Here is a 21,244-nt window from a genome sequence, read left to right as displayed (position 1 = left end):
CTGTGACTTTGAGAATAATTTCCTGAAGGTGGCATAAGAAATATTTTTAATGCCAGAGTCAGCATTGGAAACAGGGGAAGCCTCTATCTATAAGACATTTTGTATGACACTATGCTTTTAACTTTTAGAATATCTATTGTATTTATCTGGAAAATATAACAAGTATAAGAAAAAAGTAAAAATAACCCATTATGCTACTATTAATGATATGCTATATTTCCTTCCAATCTATCTTTTCCTGAAACCTTAATTGTATAGTCTGTATTTTTTTAAAGCACACAATTAATATGTAAGATACATTAAAATTTCTCTCTTTTTAAAAATCTTTTAATTTTAGGTTTGAGTGTACATGTGAAGGTTTGTTACATAGGTAAATTCGTGTCAAGGGATTTTCTTGTACAGATTATTTCATCACCCAGGTATTAAGCCCAGTACCCAATAGTTATCTTTTCTGCTCCCCTCCCTCCTGCCACACTCCACCCTCAAGTAGACCTCAGTGTCTGTTGTTTCCTTCTTTGTGTTCATAATTTCTCATCATTTAGCTCCCACTTATAACTGAGAACATGCATTATTTGATTTTTTGTTTTCGCATTAGCTCGCTAAGGATAATGGCCTCCGGCTCCATCTATGTTCCTGCAGAAGACATGATCCTGTTCTTTTTTATGGCTGCACAATATTTCATGGTCTATATGTACCACATTTTCTTTATCCAATCTGTCATTGATGGGCATTTAGGTTGATTCCATGTCTTTGCTATTGTGAATAATGCTGCAATGAACATTTGAGTGCGTGTGTCTTTATGGTAGAATAATTTATATTCCTCTGAGTATATACAGTAATGGGATTGCTGGATCCAATGGTAGCTCTGCTTTTAGCTCGTTGAGGAATTGCCATACTGCTTTCCACAATGGTTGAACTAATTTACACTCCCACCAACAGTGTATAAGTGTTCCCTTTTCTCCGCAACCTTGCCAGCATCTATTATTTTTTGACTTTTTAATGATAGTAATTATTTTTAATACCATTTGACTTGTGTGAAATGGTATCTTATTGTGGTTTTGATTTGCATTTCTCTAATGATCAGTGATACTGAGTTTTTTTATATGCTTGTTGGCTGCATGTATGTCTTCTTTTGAAAAATGTCTGTTCATATTCTTTGCCCACTTTTTAATGGGGTTGTTTGTTTTTCTCTTGTAAATTTGTGGAAGTTTCTTATAGATTCTGGATACTAGACTTTTGTCAGATGCATAGCTTGCAAATATTATCTCCCATTCTGTAGGTTGTCTGTTTACTCTGTTGATAGTTTCTTCTGTTGTGCTGAAGCTCTTAAGTTTAATTAGATCTCACTTGTCAATTTTTGCTTTTGTTGCGATTGTTTTTGGTGTCTTTGTCATGAAATCTTTGCCCATTCCTATGTCCAGGATGGTGTTATCTAGGTTGTCTTCCAGGGTTTTTATAGTTCGGGGTTTTACATTTAAGTCTTTAATCCATTTTGAGTTAATTCTTGTATATTATGTAAGGAAGGGGTCCAGCTTCAATCTTCTGCATATAGCTAGCCAGTTATTCAGGCACCATTTATTGAATATGGAGTCTTTTCCCCATTGCTAGTTTTTGTCAGCTTTGTCGAAGATTAGATGGCTGTAGTTGTGCAGCCTTATTTATGGACTCTCTATTCTGCTCCATTGGCCTATGTGTCTGCTTTTGTACCAGTACCCTGCCGTTTTGGTTACTGTAGCCCTGTAGTATAGTTTGAAGTCAGGTAACATGATGCCTCCAGCTTTGTTCTTTTTGCTTAGGATTTCCTTGGCTATTTGGGCTCTTTTTTTGTTCAATGTGAATTAAAAAAAAATTTTTTCTAGTTCTGTGAAGAATGTCATTGGTAGTTTGATGGGAATTGCATTGAATCTGTAAATTGCTTTGGGCAGTATGGCCATTTTAATGATACTGAGAATGTCTTATTTCAAATGTTGTTGAAGGTGGTTGTTGATCAGTTAATTGACAAAATTTGCTAAAGCAAACACTAATGACAAATCATATACATATACATACAGACATCTCAAACTTTTTATTTTAACATAACATGTATACATTTTATTCATATCCTAACCATTTGATATAGGGCCAAGACCTTTTCTTTAGTATGGACTTCTGATTGTATTCTCTTTGTCTTTCTTCCATAAACCACATCCATAATCTGTCATCAATGATTTCCAGTCTTGGTTTATTTAATGTGGAACAAGAATATAATGATTTCAAAGCAGTGAGTACAGAATCTTTCCAGATTTTGATGTCTTTCCTCCGTCAATCTTTTATTGCTGTCATATCCAAAACTAATTTGACAGCACATTTTTGGGGACTCCCCCTTATTGAGTCTTTACAAAAATATCAATTTAAGTTTCATAGAAACAACTCTTGCTATTAGTGCTCATAATAATTTTTGATATACATACCATTTAATTAAATGGTGTAATTAATAAGTAGAGCTTGTCAAAAATATTTTCAAGAACATAATCATTAGTAAGCATGGGACTCAATTGGTCACTGTAAAAGTGTACAATTGTATTTGAGTCACCTACTAGCCATGAGTTTTCATCACAATGTGGGCATCTGCCAATGTTTTTTTGTTTGTTTGTTTTTTGTTTTTTTGGTTTTTTGAGATGGAGTCTTGCTCTGTCGCCCAGGCTGGAGTGCAGTGGCATGATCTCAGCTCACTGCAAGCTCCGCCTCCTGGATTCACGCCATTCTCCTGCCTCAGCCTCCTGAGTAGCTGGGACTACAGGGGCCCACCACCACGCCCAGCTAATTTTTTGTACTTTTTAGTACAGATGGGGTTTCACCATGTTAGCCAGGATGGTCTCGATCTCCTGACCTCGTGATCCCACCACCTCGGCTTCCCAAAGTGCTAGGATTACAGGCATGAGCCACAGCACCCAGCCCACATCTGCCAATGTTTTAAAGAGAGAATGGAATGCATTATATGCACATTATTAAGTGGAAGCTGGTTAAGAAAGTTTCTACCATCCTTGCTTATTAAAAAAAAAAATTCAGACATGTACAGAGTAAAAAGTTAAAGTCCCCTTTATTCTATCTCCTCTCCAGGAATATTGCTGTTACCAATTTGGTGTATATTCTTCCAGATTTAGTACTATGCATATATCTACACATGTGCATTGCTGAAGTGCATATGCATATGTGCATGTGCATATGTTGTGCCAGGCACTGTACTAAGACCTTGATGTGAATTATTTTATTTAATCCTCACAACAACCCTATCAGATAATATCACTATTATCTTTATTTTACAGATTAGTAAACTGAGGCTCAGAAAGGTTCAGTAATTTGCCCAAGGTCACATAATGACTAGTCTGTCTCCCTCTTAAGAGGACTATTATACTAATGTACATGAATCAAGTTAAATGTCTGGGTCCATTTATCCACTTATTCAGTAAACATTTATTGAATGTCCACTTTGCCAGGCACTGTACTTAATTCCAAGAATTCAAACACGTGGTTTTTATCTTCAGATATCTAGAAGAGGTAGATCAATCTGTGAGCTAAAGGATTTGCCCCAATTCGTCCAGCTAGTAAGTGAAGAGAGCAAGATTACAATCCCAATTTATTTTAACAAATTGGTATATAACAGTTGGTGGTGCACAGAAAATTTGGTAGATTTGCTTTTAGAGCTAGCCACTTTGAATATTATTGTTTCCATGAGAAGATGAGTTTGAAGCCCCCAGGAATCAGTGTTCAATTGTTATGACCCAATAAATTAAAGATTATAAATCCAAGTTATGAATGATTTGTTTAAATTATAGAGATAGATAGATAGATAGATAGATAGATACATAGATAGATAGATAGACATTTAAAGGCAGATATTAGGATGAGACAGGATTCAGGATTGGAGTTCCAATTCCTTGAGTGGGAGGACTGACGGGTGGTAAAGAATTTAGATCTGCTAAGGAGCTTGACTAGGATATTGAAAAGTACCAGCTTAAAAAATATCAAGCAACTGTACAGAGAATCAGAAGTCCAGAGAAAACAGAAAAGAGAAAGAGAAAACAGGAAAGTTGTATATAAGGCAGTATTACAAGAAAGAGAATCATAACATCAAAACTGAGAAATTTGATCATAATGGTAGAAAAAATTAAAGGCTGCATGTTGAGACAGAATCAAGACCTTACCTATTACATAACACATTCCACGAAGCTGGCCAATTTCAACGTACACTATGGAGGACTGAAGGAAAATGCCTCTCGCAGAGATGGGGTTGGAAAGCTTGAGCCACATGAGTGTCTGACCTCCAAAAGCGTAAATGCCAAAGGCTTTTCGAGCCAGTTGGCAACACTTACAGGGATGGAGGAATCAGGGAATTATTCTTATAAACATAGTATGGGATCTTACGGAAGGAAGCAAAATGAAGGTCTTAATTAGAAACCTTAAAAGAATGGCTACATATGCTTTGTAATTGCAGAAACATGTAAATATACAAACACATGGAACATGGCAGTGTTGATAGGGTGGACTAAGTGCCCTGATGGAAAATAAGAATAAAATATGAAAAGGAGAAAGGAAAATCTTGAGCTTCTTAAATTGCTTGCAAAAAAAACTGGAGTGTATGACGGAATTTGGTCCTCATGACTGAAGTGTTTCTTTGGTGTTGGAAAAAGTATTGCTGTCATCTCTCTGTCTTTAGAAGTTCTTTTATTTTCATAATAAAAATCCCGTGGCAGCTCCTTGTCCATGAAGGATTTTAAAAATAGGAGCAATTTCATGTGTCTGCAATGGTCTGTGTCAGCACTTGCCCTAGGCAAGGTTGCCACACAGGCAAAAATGTACCCCTCTCCCCTATAAACAGGCCCTCCCTGGCAACCCCATTCCCTTGGTGCCGCCCCCCCAGGGGAACTGACCCCCTTTTCTTGGACTACAGCTCCATTGTGATCTCCCACATCAAATCAAACCCCCTTTTCCTTGGTAGAGCAGCTCTGTCTCCAGGTGCAAGGGATGAAATAAGTTTCACCCTTTGCAGCCTATTTTCATTTAAAAATCAGACTGGGGTTAACCCAAATGAATCTTGAGTCGGTGGAGCTCTGGGCAGTAAAACCAAGTAGAGAGAAGTCCATGGGGAGAGGGGCGTATTTTTGGTCGGTGGGGGAAGGGGGTGAGGTAGGCCACCTTCCTGAAAGCTATTAAATCCCAGATGTGTGCTCTGTTCAGTGTGGTGCTGCCTTGAGGGAGGGGGGAAATGGTGGTGGATGGACTCTCTGACCTCTCAAGGTTGCTATTAATTCTATGGGTCGGTGATTTCCAGCTACATTTCCCCGCGCCTGGCTTCCTTTGCAGCACTGTAGGCACCGCGTGACCCGCCTTTAACTAGGGGTTTTCAGCAGCCAGTCTTTGTGCCTATCAGCCAGGGCTCAATTTTCCCATCACGGTCCTCCCTGCAACAGCAACCCCTGGGTTCAGCAATAGTGGAGGCTGAAAATCAGCCCCAGCCATACTCAGCTCAAAGAAATTTTTCACAGAGAGCTCTTCAAAGCTCCTGTTCTCAGAGAAGCATAAGAAAGGGACTGTTTCGTGCTCACAGTGTGTGTGGGCTTTATGAAGAAAAAAAATCTGTGGCCTTATGTGAACAGAGTAGGCTGTATGCAGATTTGGTGGGCAAAGCTACAAAATGAAATCTACTCAAGGGGCTTATATAATCATATGGTCAATTTCATGTTGGATCAACAAACATTCAGGAGCCCAGTACTATGTGCCAGGCTCTGAATTAGAACTGGTGAGTAACAAGAAAAATAAAGCAAAGTCCCTGCTATGGAGGAATTCAGTCTAATGGGAAAGATAGACATCCAGGGCAAGAAGTGCTATGCTTGAGGTAAGTGAGGGTGTTTGGAGGCATAGGGGAGCTTGCCCTTGGCTCAGCCTGCGGCTGATAGGGATTGAAGAAAGCTTCCCTGGGGAGATGACATCTGAGCTGAGTAGGAGTAAGCCAAACCAAAGAAATGTGGAAAGAGTGATAGGTGGAGAAGGATGACACGAGCAGAGGCATGCAGGCACTCAATGACTAGACAGGTATGGGGAACTAAGAGCAGGCTGCAGTTATTAGAGATGAAAGTGTCAGGAGGAGGTGGGCAAGAGGCTGGAGGGGCAGGCATGGCCACAGGAGGGAGAGAGAACTGGGTCTCCTGTGCTGAGGAGTACAGGCTTTATCCTGAGGGGGAGCCACTGAAGGATTTCAAGCAGGGGAGTAATAGGGTTGGATTTACATCTTGACTAAACTATCTGTCAATTTGGAAGAAATCATTCAAATTGCCCGTGGGATGAACTGATTAAAGAATTCCATTGAAAGGGTAAATTTGCAGATGTAGCCATAGTTAAGTGCAAGGCTCTCTTTTTCCAAGGTGGTTTGTCATGAGACTTTTTTAGGGATGTCGCTAAAACAACATACAGACAGATAAGTGGATCTATCTGTAAAGGTCAACATCTTTGAAAAGGATGCAGGTCCTCTGAACAGTGCTTAAAGGAAACAGGGCTTTCAGAGAGTCTTGTGGCTTCTACGCTTTATTCCGTGCTGCAGTAACAGTATCAGGTTAGGAATGCAAATTGTGTTATCATCTTTTTGTTTTGTTTAGCAAAAGTCATCCGGGAAGGCATTGTTTAACCTGAGTTGCAGCCATCTAAATCTTGCTGAAAAGGAATATTTTGGATTAGAATTCTGCAGCCATTCTGGAAATAATGTAAGTTGGTTTCATTATAGAGTTCTTTGTGTCTAGCATTGCTTCTAAATGCAGTTTGCCGCTAGGTATGTAGGGTTCAATTCCCTGATTGAAAAATGAAAAACTATGTGCACCCTTGCAACATGATTAGATTTAATAACTAGTTTTCCTCCTCCCTCTTTGTTTATTAACAGTCACCTTGGCCAGGTGTGGTGGCTCACGCCTATAATCCCAACACTTTGGGAGGCCAAGGCAGGTGGATCACCTGAGGTCAGAAGTTCAACACCAGCCTGGCCAACATAGTGAAACCCCATCTCTACTAAAAATACAAAAATTAGCTGGGTGTGGTGGTGTGTGCCTGTAATCCCAGCTACTTGGGAGGCTGAGGCAGGAGAATTGCTTGAACCTGGGAGGCAGAGGTTGCTGTGAGCCAACATCACACCACCGCATCCCAGCCTGAGCAACAGAGTGAGACTGTTTCAAAACAACAAGTCACCTCAATTTGCCAAACACAAACTCTTTTACCCCACGTTCCTGTTCTGTCACTCTGTGAGCAGCTATGCATGCTTTATCAATTTTGCCTTTCCAGAGCCTGGACCTCAACCTGCAGAATTAAGACTTTTAACCTCACCAGTGAATATTCAGAGGAATCTCCTTTCTCCTTTCTCAGACCCTAACATTCAGATATTCTTCTGTTGTGTCCTGCCTTGGCATATCTGTGATCTGGCATCTTCCCAGAAAGGCTCATTATGTCTATTAGACTGGCATTTGGGGACTGGAGGGTTCAAATGTGGAGCCAAATGCCTTCATTATTAGTCTTTGTAGCAACTAATGAGCCATGTATGTGACACCTCTGTCATCCTACTAAGGCAGTGGAGCAGTGATTCAAATGTCAACAAGAAAGAGTTTATAGATCAACAATGTTCACTGTCATCGGGAAAATATAAGGGAGCAGATTAAACGTGGTATGCCACCTATTTGACATTGCTGTTTGTTTCTACCTTTAGAAGTCTAAATAGTCCTGGTACTCATTTATTTCATGTTAATCTTTATCTATTACCGAAAAGAAAAAAAAAAAAAGCTCTGCTCAATGCCATGCTCTACCAATTTTTTCCTTAATGTTATTACAGGTTTGGCTGGAACTTTTGAAGCCCGTAACAAAACAGGTAAAAAGTAAGTATGGAAAATCATTTAAGGAATAGAGTTCACAGTTAGAGCTTGAAAAAGGTTTCAGCAACCTCACACAATTTCTCATTTTAATATAAGGGGAGAAAAGGGCTTTGAGATATTATTTCAACCCTTCATACATCCAGTAAATTCAGCAATTTAGGAAATTGTTTTAATTTTGCCTGAGATGAAAGAAATCATGCTGCTGGATCTTTGAGTAAATCTGAAGAACTCTGGTAATTACAGTACTCTGGATTGGTTTGAGGAATATATCTCATTTTCTGGCACTGCAAATCTTCGAGCATCCTTAATGTCAATCTGCAATGCCATTCACTGTCTGCCTGAAGATTCTTTAGTTATATCCTGTCACAAGCATTATTCATTCGCTTTAGTTCATATTTAAGTGCCTACTATGTATGAAATATTTTCTCCCTATATTTTACAATCTAGTGTGATGGTTTTCAAATTTCAGTGTGCATTAGGATCGCCTGAGTTTCTTGTTAAATGCCGATTCCTGGGCCTTATTCCTGGGTTGCCAATAACCTGCATGTTTACAAAATTCCACAGATGTTTCTGAGGCAGGCAAATTTCTATCAGGACTTTGCACTGTTTTAATGTCTCTTTTACTGGTTCCTCTTCCTCTACCTGCTCTTTACATGTTAGTGCTTCCCAAAGTTCTGTCTGTTCCCACTGCATAAGGATCACCTGTCACATTATTCCAACAGCTTCCAAATTGATTCCCCTCATCCATCATCTACATTACTCCCAAAGAAATCTATTGAAAATACCAACCTGATCACATCACTCTTCTTCTTAAAATGCTTCCATGGCTCACTACTACCTACCCTTCAAGGAGTAAAGTCCCAATTCCTTAGGATGGTACACAAAGCATTGAACTCTGGCTACCTTCCTAGCCTTGTCCTTGCTCCTAGCTACCTCATATTCCTACCTCTGCTGTCTCTGACAAAATTAATCTCAGATGGAGGCTTAGCAGATAAAATACAGAATGCCCTATTAAATTGTAACTTTAGATAAACAAAGAATAATTTTTTTATATAAGCACATCTCATGCAATTGTTGTTTATCTGAAATTCAAATTGAACTGGGAGTCCTGTGCTTCTTATTCACTAAATCTGGCCACTCTACTCAGGTCTCAAGTCCTCTGGTAAGACATCCTTGACCACTTCCAAATTCTTTCCTCCCTTCTGTGCTTCCCCAGTACTCAGTGCTTATAGCATTTTAGAGTGTTATAACTGTCTAGATGTCTGTCTCTTCTACTAGACAGTGAGCTCTTAGTTGTCTTTTTACTCCCAATACCTGCTTTGCAGATAATGGGCACCAACAAATATTTACTGAATCAATGGTGTTAATGCTGCATGTGTGCATTTATGTTTTGTGTAAAAGTTAATTTTCAAATGCAAGCAGGTGTGAAGATAAGTATATGTGTTTTCTTAATGTATAAGATAGAGGCATCAGTCCATTGTGCTTCGAATTCTCTTTATGAGATACTTAGGCCTGGTAATGTACACCTGCCTCAGCTGAAGTTGAGTCCTTCTCTCAGTCACGAATGCAGAATCCCAACTAGCAAGTGCCATATTTTTCTGAATGGGATACTTAGGAGAGGACACAGTAGGCCCCAAAGGGGCACATTTATGCAAATAAACTTGAAGGGAGAGAGGGTAGAAAGAGGGGTGGGAGAACTTTCCCAATCGCTATACACAGAGACACAATCCAGAAATTGTGACACTTTATACATGTGATAAATGGAAACACAGAAGTCTGTAGGAGGGAGTGATGGGGAGGGGACGGAAGAGGAGAGGGTTGTGTGTGTGTGTGTGTGTGTGTGTACCTATAACTGTTGTGATGGACATTTAAATAAAACTTATGGAGATATTGTGTTTTAAGATCCTAAGGAGATCGTTTTCAAATTTATGGTGAAATTTTTCCCAGTGGACCCTGGACATCTGCGGGAAGAACTTACAAGGTATAGTGATTACCTGTGTGTCTCTGCATGATGTTACTTAAGAATCATTATTCTCCATTTATTGGGGGCAAGTGCTTCTAGCCATTCTCACAAAACTTGGCTTTAAGTCACTGTCTGGGAGATGGTGAGGATCTGGAGAGAGGGTGGGCCTAGCTGGTTCTCCAGGTGTTCATCTTCCAAAGGGTGGAGACTACAGGAAGAAAGAGGGGTGTTCTAGAAGTTCAAGCCTGGGTATCCACTTGGGGGTTATGCCATTAACTACTACAACAATGAGTGTGCTCTCCTTCATGACATCTGTGTTTCAGTCAGAGAGGGCAGCTTAACAGCACAGGTATAATACCAGCCAATTTCCATGGAAATTGAAAATGTGGGGGTTGTGAATGTATCTCACAGAAGACAAAATAATCTGTAATGATGATAAATACTTATGAAAAAATGTCCTTCAGAATTACAAAGTAAACCTATTTCTGCAAAAATATGTTGTCAACAAAACATTCCTCAAAACCGTACTCTACTTTCTAGACTTACACTGTTTTTTGTTTTTTTTTTCTTTTGAGACAGGGTCTCGCTCTGACTTAGGTAGGATAGGCTGAAGTGCAGTGGCAACCTCCCTGGCTCAGGCAACACTCCCACCTCAGTCCTTGTGCCCTGCTTCCCGCCAGGACTACAGGAACTTGCCGCCACGCCCGGCTAATTTTTAAGGGTTTTTTTTGTTTTTGGTTTTGTTTTTGTTTTTGTTTGAGAGATGGGACTTCTTTGCTATGTTGCCCAGACTGGTCTTGAGCTCCTGAGCTCAAATGATTCCCCCGCCTTGGCCTCCCAAAGTTCTGGGATTATAGGCATGAGCCACCATACCTGGCTTAGATTTAGACTCTTATACATGAAAGAGGTCTGAGAGATAATCTAATCGAGCCCTCTTAGTTTACAGAGGAAGAGATAGGTCATGGGAGCTAAAATGACTTGTCCAAGATCACAGAAGGTTGCCAGTTATTCTCCCTGATGTCTTCCCCCCAAAAGAGTTCACGGCCAGTTCAATCTTTGTCCCTTTTATAAAGAGTTTTCTGAGTGGCCTTTGCAAAAGTCGCTTTTTACAAGCCTCTCTTTCCCTCTTTCTCTCTCCTAATTCTCTCTCCACATTTGTGAGCTACAGGCCACTTTCCCAAATAACTTGATACCTTGGTATATATATGTATTTGCATTTGCTAACCCATCTCAGTTGAGTTTTAAATTGTGACCAATTTTGATGGAGATAAACTCCCCCTACCTCCAAAAAAAAAAAAAAAAAAAGAATGGGAAAATCAATGTGATGATAAATGATTCATCAGCTGTTCAGAGCAAGGATTTGGTATTTGTAGCAGGCAGCTGCCTTCTTAACAACAAGGAATGTGTCAAATGACAAGAAGTTCACTTTCTTTCATGCTAGGAGCAAAACAAAATTCACCTTTCCTTTAGCAACTAAAGCTGATTATTCTCATTTACAACTATATTTGAAAACAGGCAATGGCAAAGGTTAGGCTGCATTTATTTGTTTCCCATTGGTCCACTTAAATAATACTTAACTTTAGTTGAGTCTACAAGGATGCCTTGTCTAGGCTAATACATGGGTTTCTGAGAGTGGTGTGCAAATGTAATTTTTCTAATTGAATCGTTTCTAATGTATAAGGAGAGCTCATAATTTGAAGGATTATAGTGATGAATGCTTTTGTAAGCTGAATAATCACCTACTAATTTACCTGCTTTTTCAATCTAGATTTTCATGTATCACTTGAGATTAATTTTGATTCACCACATTGCCTTCAAGGCTTAATTGGTTAAAAAAAAAAAAGTACACATAGACCTTTATTTAGAAAATCACATTTTTATAGGGAAATGCCCATAGTACACAGTGTTTTAATTTATAAAACAAAATATTGGGGCCAGACACAGTAGCTCACGCCTGTAATCCTAGCACTTTGAGAGGCCAAGGTGGGGCGATCACCTGAGGTCAGGAGTTCAAGACCAGCCTGGCCAACATGGTGAAACCCCGTATCTACTAAAAATACAAAAATTAGCTGGGCATGGTGGTGCATGCCTGTAGTCCCAGCTGCTAGGAATGCTGAGGCAGGAGGATCGCTTGAACCCCAGAGGCAGAGGTTGCAGTGAGCTGAGACTGCACCACTGCACTCTAGCCTGGGTAACAGAGTGAGACTCTATCTCAATCAATCAATCAATAAAATATTGGAACCAATCTTGGACCATGGAAGAAGGTAATTAGTGGTAGGTAGTCTTCATTATGCACATTTCTTTCCAAAATTTGATTCTCCTTTGAAAATGACTTTTTCATAAGTGTGGGATAAATGTTATCTGTTTAGCAGAGCCCTAGATACCAAGCTGCATTTCATAGGTCCCTGATGAGCGTTTGGTGGGAAAAGGGGCAGTTTGGTTTAGTTCTTTTCAGCAAACATTAATTATACTGACTGTGTAAAATGATGTGTTGGGCACTGGTGATACAGAGAAGATGGTCCAGGCCAAGGGAATAACAGGCAGAAGCAGGGCCCCAAGTTCTTCATTTCTAAAACACAGTCTTTTGGATAGGAGGCAGCCTGAATTCAGGGGCAGACCTAAGTTCTAGCCACAGGTTCACTATCCTTGGGTGATATGACCTTGTCAAAATCACCTAGCCCCTCTCTTTCTATAATTGTAAACTGGAGTGATCATTTCTTGCTCCACCAACCTCCTAAGTTGTTATAGTAGTGAGTACTTGATAGCGTTTTGTAAACAGTATGCTACTGGCCTCCTGAGTGCATTTATTCTTGCTTGATCTCCTATTCTCTCTAGCTGGGAATGTGGCTTTGCTACGTGGCAGAAACCACCAGAGGATGATTGGCCAACTTTCTCAATTTGGCAGGAGGATTTGGCCAGGGTGATTCCTAATGGCTGTGAGGCCTGCCAAAGTGTTCGATCAGCCAAGTTGTGGTCCTGGTCTGGTTTGGGGCTGAAGCAAAGCCTATGCATTACTCACCACCCCAAAAAAGGCATCTGACTGACTGGGGGCACCATTCCTTTCTTGAATCATCTTGGATCTGGGAGAAGGAAAATGCTTCTTTCTTATTTCTGTTTCTTTATCAAGAGATTCTCCCCAATTTCTTTGCAGGTATCTTTTTACTCTTCAAATAAAGAAGGATTTGGCTCTAGGAAGGCTTCCATGCAGTGACAACTGTACAGCGTTGATGGTATCTCACATCTTACAATGTAAGTAGCAAATGTCTGTCTGCTTCGGGACCTATCAGCCAGGTAGAGAACCAAGCACAGGAGCTGAGCTCCCCACACATGCCCATCACTGTGTTAGGGTTTACAGGGGAGAGAAAGCCTGGATAAGATAGAGAGAAACAGCATGGCCTGAGCCTGAGTTTCCTTGTCTTTAAAATAGTGACAAGAATACCTTTGGTTCTGTGGATTAAATGAAAATGCTGATTTTCTTCTACCCCAGTCCAACCTTCCCCTCCTACCGCCTCTGGGAAAGCTGTCCAGGAGCTGGTTTGGGCTAATCTGGGCATGGGCTTTGCCAGACAGGTCCCCACTCCCTCTGCTTACCCCAGGATAATTCTCTGATACATGCTCTCTGTAGCACATTGTCACGTTTGTTGTGACTTCCCTGTTGCTCTTTATCATGATTTCAGAGAACAAAGCACAGAGTACAGCAGGTGGAGAGAGGTAAAAAGGGAAAAAAGCCCCAGGCATCTATTAGTGTTCCCCATATCCTAACAACCAACAAGTAGCTGGACTAGGCTGCATAAGGAAGGTAGGTAGAAGGTGGTCTGGAGAACAGCAGGGGCCTTCCAGGGAGGGGGTGATGCCTGGCAGGCCAGGCTGCTCCTACAGCCCCAAGGGCAGGGTATAGGCAGCTGGAGATAGTATCTCTTCTAAAGCCAGCTGGACATTTTCTGTCTTCTAGAGAGGCCTCCAAAGAATAGGCTGTTTCTTACTAGTCCTGCAGGATCATAACTTCATTTTTTGTAACTTAAGTTCATTTTTGACCTCTGTACCTTACCTTTCTGATAGTCCAGAAATGGCAGATTTCTAATTTCACCGGCAGCCCCAGAATTCAGTGCTTAGATAGGGACAGTGTCTGAATAAGTGTTTACCAAGTGACTCCTGGCAGGGACAAGCAATGAGATCCCTAGGATCTCAGAAAGGCAGGGGGCAGTAAGAGAAATGGTAATCATGGAAGGCTGTTGGAGAAGGTGGCTTTTGTGCTGGGCCTTAAAGGGACACGTAGGAATTGGATAAGTACTGGTCAGTAAAGGAAACAGCATGAAAACAAAAATGGTGGTTGGACAAGAAGTGGCGTATATAGAGGATGAAAAATGACCCAGTATAGCCCAAATATAGGGTCTGTTTAGAAGAGGTGATGGAAAATGCACCATTTTGAAGGGTCTTGAATGCCAAGGACGCTAACCGTCATGTCCAGTATTGTACTTTGGCATTGGAGTGGGAGCACAGGGTAGAGCAGATAGAGGAAACAGTGCTAGAAGACATCCTTCTCCACTAGCTGCCTGTTGAGGCAGCAGTCAGAGGACTGGGGCTCCCAGGCAGTCTCTGACGGGGGAGCCCAATTTCATTCTTAACAGTTCTGCCTTATGGATTTGAGCATTCCCTAGTGGCCATTTCAGGCATAGCACAGAGCACTTGAGCTTTTCTAGAGGATATTATTGTTTGTCAGTAGAAACTCTTTCCATGGAAAAAAGCTAAAGTTCCAACTAGGTAGTTCTTCGCAATTGATCGCAGTGAGACTATTTCACTAAACTCTAACGTAGTATGCAGAACACAACTAGATTGCTCATTTATTTGTCTAATTTTCCATTCATCTAATATTTGTTGGATACCTGCTATATTTTAAGCGTTCAAGAACCTCCACATTCCAACCTTCTCGTCTCCTTTGGTTTCATTTACACACCTCTCTACTCTAGCCAGACACTCCCTCCCAAACACAAGCTGAACATTTCAAATGAAGCGTCCCTCTTTTATGAACTCCTTCAGTAACTCTTCTTGGTCGTTAATTCAAGAAAATTGTATCATGTTCCTACCACATGCCAGATACTATTATAGGCACTGGGAACACAGCAATAAACAGACAAAAATCCTTGCCCTTGTGGAGCTCACATTTTGGCAGCAGGGGAAAATCAGACAATGACCAAAATAAGTAAATAAATTATATAACGCATGGTAGCAGGTGATCAGAGCAATGGAGAAAAATGAAGCATAGGAGGGAGATGGAGGAATTCTGGGGGCAGACACTGAATATTTATATTTTTAAATTTTATTATTTTCTTCTTTTATGGACAAGAGTTAACATCGGCATAAATATTATTTTTTGAGATGGGGTCTCATGCTATCGGCCAGGCTGGAGTGCAGTGGGGCGATCTCAGCTCACTGCAACCTCTACCTCCCAGGTTCAAGTGATTCTCCTGCCTCAACCTCCCGAGTAGCTGGGATTACAGGCACATGCCACCACACCTGGCTTTTTTTTTTTTTTTTTTTTTTTTGTATTTTTAGTAGAGACAGGGTTTCACCATGTTGGCCAGGCCGGTCTTGAACTCCTGGCCTCAAGTGATCCTCCCGCTTTGGCTTCCCAAAGTGCTGGGATTACAGGCGTAAGCCACAGTGCCCAGCCAGCATAAATATTTAAATAAGGTGGACAGGGTAGGCTTACTGGGAAGATGACAGCTAAACAAAGACTTGAAGGAGGTGGGAGGGTAAGCTACGCAACAAAATCATGTGAAAGAGAATCCTGGCAAAGAGAACATCCAGTGCAAAGCGCCTGAGGTGAGAGCATGCCTGGGGTGTTCAAAAAACATCAGAAAGGCTTTTGTGGCTGGCTGGAGCTCAGTAAGAGAGGAAGAGAATAAATATGAAGGCCTTAAAAGCATATTAAAGGGCCAGGTGTGTTGGTTCATGCCTGTAATCCCAGCACTTTGGGAGACTGAGGTGGGAGGATCACTTGAGGCCAGGAGTGCACATCCAACTGGCCATCTCTTTTTAAAAAAAGCATACGAAAGACCTATAGCATAACTCTAAATGAGCAGATAAGCCATCGAAGCAGTTTAAGCAGAGGAGTGAAATAATCTGAATTAGGTTTTGACAGGGTCCTGTTGGCTGCTGTGGTGAAAACAGACTTCAAGAGGAAATGGTGGAAGTGGGGAGACTAGATAAAAGGATATTACAGGAGAGAGAGACCACGGTAGTTTGGACCAGCGTGGTAACAGTGAAGGTGCTTATAACATTTGTCACCTTCTGTTACTGGAGATATTTACTCATTCGTATGTCATAATTCTATTCTTAGGTTGCTATAGTCTTGTATGGAGAGAAAAAAAAGCACAGTCTTATGTGCTTTTGTTTTTCTTACGGTCAACGTGGGATTTATGGTTAATAAACTGGAAAATTGGGGTGTGTGTGTTTGTGCATGTGATTTATTTAAAAAAACAGCTCTATTGAGGTATAATTGACACATCATAAAATTCACCCATTTTAAATGCACAACTCAATGATTTTTAGCAAATTTACAGTTGTGCAAACATTACCGCAATCCAGTTTTAAAACATTTCCATCACACCAAAAGACATCTCTCATCCCTACTTGCAGTCACGCCCTGTTCCCACGCTCAGCCCCAAGCAACCACTAATTTGCTTTCTGTTTCTGTAGATTTGCCTTTCCTGAACATTTCATGTAAATGAAATGATAAAATATGGGGTATTTTGCATCTGACTTTTTTCACTCAAAATAATGATTTTTAAATTAATGCATGCTCTAACATGAGCTGCAATAGTTTGTTCCTTTCTTTTGCTGAGCAGTATTCCATTTATGGATTTACCACTTTTTTTTTTTTTTGAGATGCTCACTGCAACCTCCGCCTCCCGGGTTCAAGCAATTCTCCTGCCTCGGCCTCCTGAGTAGCTGGGATCACAGGCAGGCACCACCATGCCCGGCTAATTTTTGTATTTTTAGTAGAGACAGGGTTTCACCATGTTGGTCAGGCTGGTCTCGAACTCCTGACCTCATAATCCACCCACTTCGGCCTCCCAAAGTGCTGGGGTTACAGGAGTGAGCCACTGCACCCAGCCACATTTTGTTTATCTATTCACCTGGTCATGGACATTTGGATTTTCTTCCAGTTTAGCTATTATGAATAATGCTATAAGCATTGGCACACAAGTGTTCTTGTGGATACAAGTCTTCATTTCTTTTGGGTACATTCCAAGGAGTGTAATTGCTGGGTCTTATGATATATTTATATTGAACATTTTCAGAAACTGCCAATTCAAATTGTTACAATAACATTAGAAATGTACAAGGTTTTTGATTTCTTCATACCTTCACTAACACTTGGTATTGTATATCTTTTTGATTATGACCATTCTAACGGGTATGAAGTATCTCACTGCAACTTTAATTAGCATTTTCCTAATGACTAATGACGTTGAGCAGTTTCATGTGCTTATTCCAATGTTTTCTTTGGTAAAAGGCCTAGTCAAATCTTTTGCCCATTTTTAAATGAGTTTTTATATTATTATTGAGTTTTAAGAGCATTTTATAAATTCTGATTAAAAGTCTATAAGATATACAATTTGCAATTTTCTCTTCTAATCTGTGGCTTGTCTTTTCATTTTGTAAGGATATCTTTTGAAGTACAACAGTTTTAAAATTTGATGGAATTTCACTTTCTGTATAGTTTTAGTGGATCATTCTTTTGGTGTTGTATCTAAGAACTCTTTGCCTAACTTAAGGTCAAAAAGATTTTCTCCTATAACTTTTATAAATTTACCTCTTATAGTTAGATCTATGATCCATTTTGAGCTAATTTTTTGTACGCTTGCATGGAGTATAGTGTGAGGTAGGGGTCCAACTTCATATTTTTGTGTGTGGATGTCCATTTGTCCTAGCAACATTTGTTGAAAAGAATATTATTTTTCTTCATTGAATTGGCTTGGTACATTTGTCAAAAACCAATTGACCATAGATATAAGGAGTTACTTCTGTACTTCAGTTATGTTCCATTGATCTATATTTCTATTCTTATGCCATTACCACACTGTCTTAATTACTGTAGCTTTGAGGTAAGCTTTGAAATGAGGAGGTGTACACATTGCCCAACTTTGTTCTTTTTCAAAATAGTTTGGTTATTCTGAGATCTGTGCATTTCCATGTAAATTTTAAGGCCATTTTTCAATTTCTATTTTTAAAAGCCTACTGGGATTTTGATGGGGATTGCATTGAATTTATAGATTATTTTTTGGAAAAATTACCACCATAACAATATTGAATCTTCTTGTCTGTGAACATGAACTATCTCTTCATTTATACAGATCTTTTAAAAATTTCCCTTGGCAGCATTTTGTACTTTTCAGTGTGTAAGCCTTACACTTCTTTTATTAAATTCATCCCTCAGTATTTTATTCTTTTTTGATGCTATTGTAAATGGAACTTTTTAAAATATCATTTTTAGATTATTCATTGCTAGCATATATAAATACAATTGCTTTTTCTATATTGATCTTCTATCACGCTACCTTGCTGAACTCATTTATTAGTTCTAGTAGCTTTTCATAGGTTCCTTGGGATTTTTTTTCTTTCCTTTTTTTCCTTCTTTTTTTTTTTGAGATAGGGCCTCACTCATTCACCCAACCTGGAGTATAGTGGCATGGCCATGGCTCACTGTAGCCTTGAATTCCTGGGCTCAAGCAATGCTCCCACCTCAGCCTCCAAAGTAGCTGGAACCTGGGACCACAGGCACGTGCCACCACACCCAGCAAATTTTTACATTTTTTGGTAGAGATGGGGTCTTGCCATGTTGCCCAAGCTGGTCTCTAACTCCTGGGCTCAAGCAATCCTCCTGCCTTGGCCTCCCTGAGTGCTAGGATTACAGGCGTGAGCCACCACGCTCAACCTTGGGATTTTCTACATGGAGGATCATGTTGACTGCAAGTAAAGACAGTTCTACCACCTTCTTTTCAGTGCAAATTCTTTGTTTCTTCTTCTTGCCTGATTGCACTGACTAGAACCATCAGTACAATGTTGGATAGATGTGGCAGGCGCTTGATATCTCTACCTTATTTCTGATCTTAAGTGAAAGCATTTAGTTTCTCACCATTTGGTATATTCCTTGTTTGTTAAGTGTTTTGTTTTGTTTTGTTGATTGTGAGTGGGTATTAGACTTTGTGCAACGCTTTTTCTCCATCTCTTGAGAAGATAATGTGAGGGATTTTTTTGTCCTTTATTCTATTATCATAGTGTATTATAGTCATTGGTTTTCATATGTCGAACTTACCTTGTAATCCTGAGATAAATTCAACTCATCGTATATAATCCTTTTCATATGCTGCTGAATTCAGATTACTAGTGTTTTGTTCAGAATTTTTGCCTCTGTATTCATGAGGAATGTTGACCTGTAGTCTTCATTTCTTATGATGTTTTTGTCCTGTTTTGGTATCAGGGTAATATTGACCTCATAGAATATGTTGCTAAGTATCTACTCCTATTTTCTGGGAGAGTTTGTGAAGATTTGGTATTTATTTCTTCTTTGAATATTTGATAGAATTAGTCAGTGAAACCATCAGGGCCTTACTGGGTTTTAATGTGATTTGTACATTTATCAGTATTGGTAAAAAAAAATAATAAATGAATGAGCCATTTCTTTGGTCTTTTAAAGAATGTTTATTATATGGAGATTTTCATTATATTGTGATTTTTGAAATACAGATATACACCCATCTGTCTAAAACACAAATGGAAAACCAAGAAAGAAGAGAAAAAAAAACAGCCCTCCAGCACTCAAAATAGGTATCCTATTGTCCATGTATCTTATCCAATAGGAGAGCACCATAGGATTCCATGGAGAGTCTATTTACTTTTACAGCATATAGAATGCTAACAGGTTTGGATATTTGCTTTCTCATTTTATGTTAGATTAGAAGTCTCACTTTAGAACCAAGTATTCTAAAGTTTGACTTCAGGGGAAGTCAGTGACCAGGAAGTGATTCATATAAATCTGACAGAGAGGAAAAAGGCATGCAAATTATAAAGAAGAAAAAAGAATCCAAAAATCAAAACAATCTGAGGCAATTTAGGTTAAGGGCACATAGTCCTAAATGCCTTTGTAGACATAGTGCTGTAATAAATGTTTTATAAAAATAAACTGGAGGCATCTAGAAAAGAGCAAATTATGATCATGGATAAACTGCTAGCTATTTGGAAAAGCCGGAATGGTTTTCAGAATGGTTCATCTATTGGGGATTTCAGATAGCTGGGGATTTACTAGACTCCCAATGTACAGAGTGATTAATTGGCTTGCAATGTAGTTGGCATTTATATTCCTCTTTCTTGGTAACTTATGATCAGGATGGAGTGGGGTTGGATGGCTGTATTAGTTTGCTGGGCTGCCATAACAAAATACCAGAGACTGGATGGCTTAAATGCCAGAAATGTATGTTCCACAATTCTGGAGGCTTCATGTCCAAGATAAGCTGTCAGCAGTTTTTTGTTTGTTTGTTTGTTTGTTTGTTTTCCTGAGGCCTTTCTCCTTGGCTAGCAGATGGCTGCCTTCTTTTTGTGTTATCACTTGGTCTTTTTCTCTGTGTACTTACATCCCTGGTGTCACTCTGTGTGTCCAAATTTCTTCTTCTTATAAGGATACCAGTCAGATTGGTTTAAGGCTTGCCTTAATGGAGTCATTTCACCTCAATCACCTCTTAAAAGCTCTATCTCCAAATATAGTCACATTCTCTGCTACTGGAATTAGGACTCCAACATATGAACTTGGCAGAGGGTGGGGACATAGTTCCACCTATACCAGTGGCTGATTGAAAGTAAGAGAGATCATATATACAATATGGTAGAAGAAAAATCTAACAAAATGTTCAACTGTGATCTTGGAGCCCTTAAGATCTATACTTGGTCTGTGACTTCCTATACTAAGGCTGAAATGCTTCCGAATTGAAAAAGAGCCAATTGCCCCCCTCAAAACACACACACCCCTATGGAAACATAAATATTCATAAAGCATGGGGTTGGAGGCTTTGGACTGCATTGGCTGCAAAGAAAGGGCTGTTTGATGGAGGACAAGGGTATGCTGGATGCTCCATTGCTAAGTTCCTCAAAGGTAATGTGAAAAATGTCTTTTTCCTGTCATGCAGCAGAACTTGGAGACTTTCATGAAGAAGCAGATAGGAAGCATCTGGCACAAACTCGGTACTTACCAAACCAAGACTGTTTAGAGGGCAAGATCATGTACTTTCATCAGAAGCACATGTAAGTACTTTCAACTGGCACCTGCTTCCCCCGTAGAGAACACTAAAGTTGGGGACAGACTCTTAAGAGCAAGCCGTTAAACCTGAGAAGTTTC

At 39.9% G+C, this 21,244-nt stretch overlaps 1 protein-coding gene across 2 annotated transcripts in view; it reads left to right on the top strand.

Moving 5' to 3' along the window:
• FRMD7 (FERM domain containing 7) overlaps positions 1–21,244 on the top strand; it is a 50,237-nt gene that overhangs the window by 20,120 nt on the left and 8,873 nt on the right. Inside the window, exons 2-6 of one of the 2 annotated variants that reach the window (XM_009235255.3) lie at positions 6,633–6,737; positions 7,847–7,889; positions 9,834–9,867; positions 13,001–13,098; positions 21,036–21,150. In XM_009235255.3, coding sequence (XP_009233530.1) covers positions 6,633–6,737; positions 7,847–7,889; positions 9,834–9,867; positions 13,001–13,098; positions 21,036–21,150 — 395 coding nt within the window. Of the gene's footprint in view, positions 1–6,632; positions 6,738–7,846; positions 7,890–9,788; positions 9,868–13,000; positions 13,099–21,035; positions 21,151–21,244 lie in introns of both variants that reach the window. The other variant, XM_002832114.3, reaches the window with a different exon arrangement.

Source organism: Pongo abelii, chromosome X (genome assembly GCF_028885655.2).
Source record: "Pongo abelii isolate AG06213 chromosome X, NHGRI_mPonAbe1-v2.0_pri, whole genome shotgun sequence".
Taxonomy (NCBI): Eukaryota; Metazoa; Chordata; class Mammalia; order Primates; family Hominidae; genus Pongo; species Pongo abelii.
This window is presented reverse-complemented; position numbering and strand designations above follow the sequence as displayed.